This window comes from Oncorhynchus nerka, linkage group LG10 (assembly GCF_034236695.1).
Source record: "Oncorhynchus nerka isolate Pitt River linkage group LG10, Oner_Uvic_2.0, whole genome shotgun sequence".
Taxonomy (NCBI): Eukaryota; Metazoa; Chordata; class Actinopteri; order Salmoniformes; family Salmonidae; genus Oncorhynchus; species Oncorhynchus nerka.
In genome coordinates, this window is record NC_088405.1 from 16,250,813 (window position 1) to 16,258,561 (window position 7,749).

The following is a 7,749-nucleotide window of genomic DNA, read 5'->3' on the forward strand; positions in this document are numbered from 1 at the left end:
ACTTTGAGTCACACAGGACAAAACCATTAGGAAGTAATTACAGTAGGATGTCCATGACAGTCTGGACAGAGGACTTTCATTCATGATGGGACAGGAATAGTCGTGCTAATGCTTGGTTCTCCCTCGGTTCTAAGCTAAACCGTCCTAATACCACTGATTTCCACAGGGTCAGAGGAAGTACAGTTAGGTCAGTGAGTGAGTGAGTCAGTGAGTGAGTCAGTGAGTGAGTCAGTGTGTCAGTGTGTCAGTGTATCAGTGAGTCAGTGTGTCAGTGTGTCAGTGAGTCAGTGTGTCAGTGAGTCAGTGTGTCAGTGAGTCAGTGAGTCAGTGTGTCAGGGAGTCAGTGTGTCAGTGTGTCAGGGAGTCAGTGTGTCCGTGAGTGAGTGTGTCAGTGTGTCAGTGAGTCAGTGTGTCCGTGAGTGAGTGTGTCAGTGTGTCAGTGAGTCAGTGTGTTAGTGTGTCAGTGAGTGAGTGGGTTAGTGAGTCAGTGTGTCAGGGAGTCAGTGTGTCAGTGTGTCAGGGAGTCAGTGTGTCCGTGAGTGAGTGTGTCAGTGTGTCAGTGAGTCAGTGTGTTAGTGTGTCAGTGAGTGAGTGGGTTAGTGAGTCAGTGTGTCAGTGTGTTAGTGTGTCAGTGTGTCAGTGAGTCAGTGTGTTATTGAGTGAGTGAGTGAGTGAGTGAGTGAGTGAGTGAGTGAGTGAGTGAGTGAGTGAGTGAGTGAGTGAGTGAGTGAGTGAGTGTGTCAGTGAGTCAGTGAGTCAGTGTGTCCGTGAGTGAGTGTGTCAGTGTGTCAGGGAGTCAGTGTGTCCGTGAGTGAGCGTGTCAGTGTGTCAGTGAGTCAGTGGGTTAGTGTGTCAGTGAGTGAGTGGGTTAGTGAGTCAGTGTGTTAGTGTGTCAGTGTGTTAGTGTGTCAGTGAGTCAGTGTGTCAGTGAGTCAGTGTGTCAATGTGTCAGTGTGTCAGTGAGTCAGTGTGTTAGTGTGTCAGTGAGTCAGTGTGTCAGTGTGTCAGTGAGTAAGTAAGTGAGTCTGACAACTGAGGACGTTTTGTCTGAGAACTGAGAGACTTCCTAATATGAATACCATAAACATGAGGACATGTACATCCGGACAAAACCTCAGCCCTGTCCGAAAACCACCCCCTACACCTTCCAACTATTTGCTATGGTCATTCTCCCCACTCCCTCAACAGTCTTTACTCTGCTTCCACCCCAATGGACATTTATTTATTCATCACTGCTACAGTTGTTATGATGTATATAGTGCTATTTATATTTATATTGGGGGGGGGGGTTTATTACCATTTCCATTATTTGGGGGTGGCAGGGAGCCTAGTGGTTAGAACAGGTAGCCTAGTGGTTAGAGCAGGGAGCCTACTGGTTAGAGCAGTGAGTCAGTGTGTCAGTGAGTCAGTGTCAATGTGTCAGTGTGTCAGTGAGCCAGTGTGTTAGTGTGTCAAGTGAGTCAGGAGCCTAGTGGTTAGAACAGGGAGCCTAGTGGTTAGAGCAGGGAGCCTACTGGTTAGAGCAGGGAGCCTAGTGGTTAGAACAGGGAGCCTAGTGGTTAGAACAGGGAGCCTAGTGGTTAGAGCAGGGAGCCTAGTGGTTAGAGCAGGGAGCCTAGTGGTTAGAGCGGGGAGCCTAGTGGTTAGAGCAGGGAGCCTAGTGGTTAGAGCAGGGAGCCTAGTGGTTAGAGTAGGGAGCCTAGTGGTTAGAACAGGGAACCTAGTGGTTAGAGCAGCGAGCCTAGTGGTTAGAGTAGGGAGCCTAGTGGTTAGAAAAGGGAGCCTAGTGGTTAGAGCAGGGGCTTAGTGGTTAGAGCAGGGAGCCTAGTGGTTAGAGCAGGGAGCCTAGTGGTTAGAGCGGGGAGCCTAGTTGTTAGAGCAGGAGCCAGTGGGAGCCTAGTGGTTAGAGCAGGAGCCTAGTGGTTAGTGGAGCAGGTAGCCTAGTGGTTAGAGCAGGGAGCCTAGTGGTTAGAGCAGGGAGCCTAGTGGTTAGAGCAGGTAGCCTAGTGGTTAGAGCAGGGAGCCTAGTGGTTAGAGCAGGGAGCCTAGTGGTTAGAGCAGGTAGCCTAGTGGTTAGAGCAGGGAGCCTAGTGGTTAGAGCAGGGAGCCTAGTGGTTAGAGCAGGGAGCCTAGTGGTTAGAGCAGGGAGCCTACTGGTTAGAGAGTTGGGCCAGTAACTGAAAGGTTGCTAGATCGAATCCCCGAGCTGACAAGGTAAAAATCTGTCGTTTTGCCCCTGAACAGGCAGTTAACCCACTGTTCCTATGCTGTTATTGTAATTAAGAATGTGTTCTTAACGGACTTATCTAGTTTAAATAAAGGTTTAAAAAAATACATATATATATATACATACATTTCCCTTAATCCTAGATGTTGTAGCTCACTGTACCCTGCAATCCCTCCTGTAACCCTGAACATGTGACTAATAAACACTCTGAATCTCTGAATCTGCAGGGCTGAATGGAGTGGGTTATTTACTTGTATGTTCTTTCGTTGTGTAGTTCTGCCTCAGGGAACCCCAGCATTCCACACACCACTCTGCTGCTGTTGAGGTTCCAGCCCAGGTCACACACCTGCCTCCATCTCCCAGCATGCTTCACTTCCACCACGCCCTCAGTGATCAGGGCCCGCTTCTTAGTGTGCATCAGGATGGGCCGCAGACGCACCTCCTGGATACGCACCTTGCTGGAATACTGAGGGGGAGGGGATTTCTTAAAACTTTGCTGTAACAAAGTTTGATCAAGTACACTTTCAAATTCAAATGACTTAAGTGAATAATTTCCAACTGGGACAGTAAATATATAGATTGATTGGTTAATTGATTGGCATTGGCAGTATCGGTGGTTGATCAGCAAATACCAGACATTAGCAAGTACCAGAGTTATAGAGTTGGTGGTGCCCACTGTAGCTGTTTACCAGGTTGTATAGATGTTGTCTCAGGTTACATCTACTTCACTACTAGCGGTAGCAGGGATAGAGAGTATAAGGTGCAATGCTACCTACCGGGTTGTAGTGGTGCTGTCTCTGGCTGGGCCTCTCTGCAGGGTGTCCGTTCCCATGATGGGCCTGTCGGGGGTTACTGCGGCTGGCCAGGATGCTTTGCCACTGGGGCGAGACGCTGACATCCGGACGCAGGGCCACTGACTGACCATTACGTGACCCCGTGACCTGGTCCAGTCGTCGCTCCGGACTGCAGACCACGCCAAGGTCCTCAGAGTGCTTGCAATCATTGACACCCCAGCCGTTATGTTTACAGTCTTTCACAGTCTTCTCTGTGCCGTCACAACGCACGTTGTCCATCCAGATAGGACCTGGGGACGGGGGAAACAGGGTTATTATCGGATATGGACATCAACTTGTCATTGATGTATGATTGGACGGATTCAAGTATCTACTGATTGATTGACTGATTGAATCATCCATCCCTTTATTAATTCCTTCATTCGTTCACTGATATAATAATTGATAGCCACATTTAATAAAAATGTGCCGTAAATATGCCATATACAGTAATAGCCATATACAGACTGGGAGCCTGTCTCCCCAGCTTCTGTAGGCCTCCAACACCCAACTGTGGGACTGGGAGCCTGTCTCCCCAGCTTCTGTAGGCCTCCAACACCCAACTGTGGGACTGGGAGCCTGTCTCCCCAGCTTCTGTAGGCCTCCAACACCCAACTGTGGGACTGGGAGCCTGTCTCTCCCAGCTTCTGTAGGCCTCCAACACCCAACTGTGGGACTGGGAGCCTGTCTCCCAGCTTCTGTAGGCCTCCAACACCCAACTGTGGGACTGGGAGCCTGTCTCCCCAGCTTCTGTAAGCCTCCAACACCCAACTGTGGGACTAGGGAGCCTGTCTCCCCAGCTTCTGTAGGCCTCCAACACCCAACTGTGGGACTGGGAGCCTGTCTCCCCAGCTTCTGTAGGCCTCCAACACCCAACTGTGGGACTGGGAGCCTGTCTCCCCAGCTTCTGTAGGCCTCCAACACCCAACTGTGGGACTGGGAGCCTGTCTCCCCAGCTTCTGTAGGCCTCCAACACCCAACTGTGGGACTGGGAGCCTGTCTCCCCAGCTTCTGTAGGCCTCCAACACCCAACTGTGGGACTGGGAGCCTGTCTCCCCAGCTTCTGTAGGCCTCCAACACCCAACTGTGGGACTGGGAGCCTGTCTCCCCAGCTTCTGTAAGCCTCCAACACCCAACTGTGGGACTAGGGAGCCTGTCTCCCCAGCTTCTGTAGGCCTCCAACACCCAACTGTGGGACTGGGAGCCTGTCTCCCCAGCTTCTGTAGGCCTCCAACACCCAACTGTGGGACTGGGAGCCTGTCTCCCCAGCTTCTGTAGGCCTCCAACACCCAACTGTGGGACTGGGAGCCTGTCTCCCCAGCTTCTGTAGGCCTCCAACACCCAAGTTTACATCACCAATTACATCACCAAAATAACCCTGCAGTGAATGAGCTGAGCCTGCCACCATCATAAAGACACAAAGAAAACTTATGGGACTTCACTGCACTCCTCATTACAGTCGCTGCCTGGCAGGCTGGCGTGGCAATATACGGCCTGAGAGGAACATTTGTTTTAGAGTAATGACAGCCTTGCCCTGCCAGCGATGTGCTACACTTGCCTTGTTTTATAGACATGCTTTATTTCCAACTTTAAATTACAATTAAAGGGAAGGGTGAGTGAACCGACAAGGCAGTAGCTAGGCTAGCTGTCTAGCACTGCCATCCTATCCTCGGATAGGCTACTGCTGTTGTGAAATATCTATTCACTAATCATGCCTGCCAGTAAAAGTCAAGTGCTTTAGAAACTGAAAGGTTTAGGAACTGAATTTTAGTTAGAATGCAGGCGCCCTCTTCACAGAATTGGAAAGATAGGCCTATGGATTAAAGTTCACCCAAATTACTCAATTATATATTGGCTTCCTTACCGTGTAAGCAGTCTATGGATGAGGAATGACAGCAATCCATGCTTTGGTTTAGTTTCCCTGGTTCTGTTTCCACATGCTAACATTTTAGAATTTGTGTCACAAATCCCACAGATCGATATGAGCTTTTTCTGCACATCATGTTCATATTATCTATAACTGACTTTGTTAAGCTTCACAATAAATGTTTGATACTTGCAGATGATTCGGACATGATGCGTGAAAAATGCTAATATCGGTCCAATGACTTGAATGGGATTAGTGCAACAAATGCTAAAACGTTAGCACATGGAAACAGTGACAGGGAAATTAAAGCATGTATTCCTGTCATATGTTGTTCATAGACTGCTTACAGGGTAATTTTGTAATTTGTGTAATTTTGGTGAACTATCCCTTTAACATGTGACAGCCATATAAAAATAATGGAAGCTGACTGTCTTCTTTTAATGTACCTTTCGATTTTAAAGAGTATATTATCTGTATTACATTACAGAAATAAAGATGCGTTTTGATCATTGCGAAAATGCAGAAACTGCTCTGGAACGCTTACCATCACCCTCTCCATATTTGGCACTGTGCGCCCACGTGATGCCGGTCTGAAAGCCCAGCTCGCGGCAGACGACTTTGGCTAGTTTGATATCCACTTCGTCGTCACACACCGTCCCCCACGTGCTGTTGTGAAGCACTTCCACGCGACCCTCGTTCAGTCCCCGGGCGAAGTTTCCCGCCAGGCGCACCTTGGAAACCGGAGCGCGCGCGGTCCTGCTGCGTGGTGAGGATGACGACCATCGGCGGGGTTCCGAAAGCGCGGAGGAGGAGAGGAAGAGGAGGAGGAGCAGAGAACTCAAGCAGATGAGGAAGATGCGATGCATCATGTCTGTGTATGGAGTGTCGTCTAGGAGATAGAGAGAGAGGGATTGGGTTAGTAGAGTCATCAACATAATTGACTGAAGGTAATCAGTTGTTTATTAATTGAGTAGATTTGATAGTGTGATCAATAGTATTTTATTGAGAGATGATTCATCCCAATTCAATATTTTGCTACCCTAAAAGAAGAGGCATTCTTTTGGCTCATAACCAGCAGTGGAATTGTAAGGGAGTAAGAGAAGAGATGGCTATCTTCAAACAGGCCAATACTGACATCATCTGGACAGAGTTGGCCTATTCTGTCCTATTCAGAGCTGGAAGACAGGTAGGCTACAGGTAAGTGGACAGGTTAGTCTCTCTCGCTCTCAAAATACATTTGAACAACATAAAAATAAGCTTAATCCAAAGTTTACAGATACAATGAAGAGGACCTGATAGAAACCAGTCTGATATGAGCAGGATATGATGAAACTCTTTGTCGTTCCAGACATTAAAATCTGAAGTTCAACCACAGAACCATGGTTGCATTTCACATAGACATATAATTAGTCTAGAAATATTTCAGTTCTTAAGTTCTTTCAGCCCCAGATATGTACAAGTATCACCCTGGAGCTATTGAAACGTATTTCACCCCTTCACAGACACAGCGAGACAGGCAGGCAGACAGACAGACAGACAGGCAGGCAGGCAGACAGGTGGGCAGAAAGACAGGCATGCAGGCAGATGGACGGACAGCATTGCATAATACTATAAATCGACTAAATAACTCCACAAATGTTTGAGACATTCACTGTATCCTCAGAAACACATGAGAATACACTAGATCACATTGAGTTGCACAGAAGCCATAACTTTCTTTGTGTAATTACATATCAGAATACAGAATAGAGCTATTATCATAAAGGATGATAATTACATTTGGAACAAAATTCCGCATTTGAATGAAACGTAATCTTAAAAAATGGATGAGGTTGATGTTCATCAAATCATGTTTATTCTTTAATCAACTAATCCAGAAAGAAGCAACCACTCACGTTTAACTACCTGATCATCCCTGTATGAGAAGACACAACCAGATAAAAGCCAACATGTCAACTTAACATAAATGACCTAGACTAATATATTTCTCTGAAAATGTGTATTTGAATTATACATCAAAAGCACTGCAAGGTCAATAAAAAGGGAATAAAATGAGAATAAAAGAGCAGGAGAAGGTACAAGTCTGTCGTTCTGCCCCTGAACAAGGCAGTTAACCCACTGTTCCTAGGTCGTCATTGAAAATAAGAATTTGTTCTTAACTGACTTGCCTACTAGTTAAATAAAGGTGAAATAAAATACACCTGATAGAAAGCTAGAGAAACACATGTCCTACACGTCCCAGACCGGGAGAGGAGAGAGTGACTGAGTAAGGAGGAGGGACTCACCTGATAGAAAGCTACAGACACAGCTGTCCTACACGTCCCAGACCGGGAGAGGAGAGAGTGACTGAGTAAGGAGGATGGACTCACCTGATAGAAAGCTACAGACACAGCTGTCCTACACGTCCCAGACCGGGAGAGGAGAGAGTGACTGAGTAAGGAAGTGTGCCTGCTAGATGAGGTCTCTGGTCAATCTTTCTCTTTCTTCTCCTGCCTCCCTCATTCCCTCCCACATTTCTTCTCTCTCTCTTTTTAAGAATTTTCCTGCTCACTCAGAAATGCTGACACACACACACACAATTGTTTAATTGCATTTTGATTTAACTATAAACATAGTTTGGGGTGTGTGTGCATTTTAAATGGTGCTGTTGGGAAATAATGATCTGTTTTCAGATACTGTCTGTGTATAATTTCACTGTTGTACATACTCCCACACATCTCTTGTACCAATAGAGATAAAATGTAGTCACATGTAACAAATAAAGTCTCTTCTCACAACCCACTGCATCTCCTATAAACTCACAGGGAGACAAATCTCACTTG

General features: G+C 46.9%; 1 protein-coding gene across 1 annotated transcript in view; it reads right to left on the minus strand.

The window, feature by feature from the left end:
* LOC115117071 (lysyl oxidase homolog 4-like) overlaps positions 1–7,412 on the minus strand; it is a 59,502-nt gene extending 52,090 nt beyond the window's left edge. The window contains exons 1-4 of the mRNA XM_065023056.1: positions 7,213–7,412; positions 5,472–5,816; positions 3,004–3,311; positions 2,479–2,693 (exon numbers count right to left, since the gene is read on the minus strand). Of these exons, the coding sequence (XP_064879128.1) occupies positions 2,479–2,693; positions 3,004–3,311; positions 5,472–5,796 (848 nt within the window). The 5' untranslated portion in view covers positions 5,797–5,816; positions 7,213–7,412. The remainder of the gene's footprint in view (positions 1–2,478; positions 2,694–3,003; positions 3,312–5,471; positions 5,817–7,212) is intronic.
* Positions 7,413–7,749: the final 337 nt, after the last annotated feature.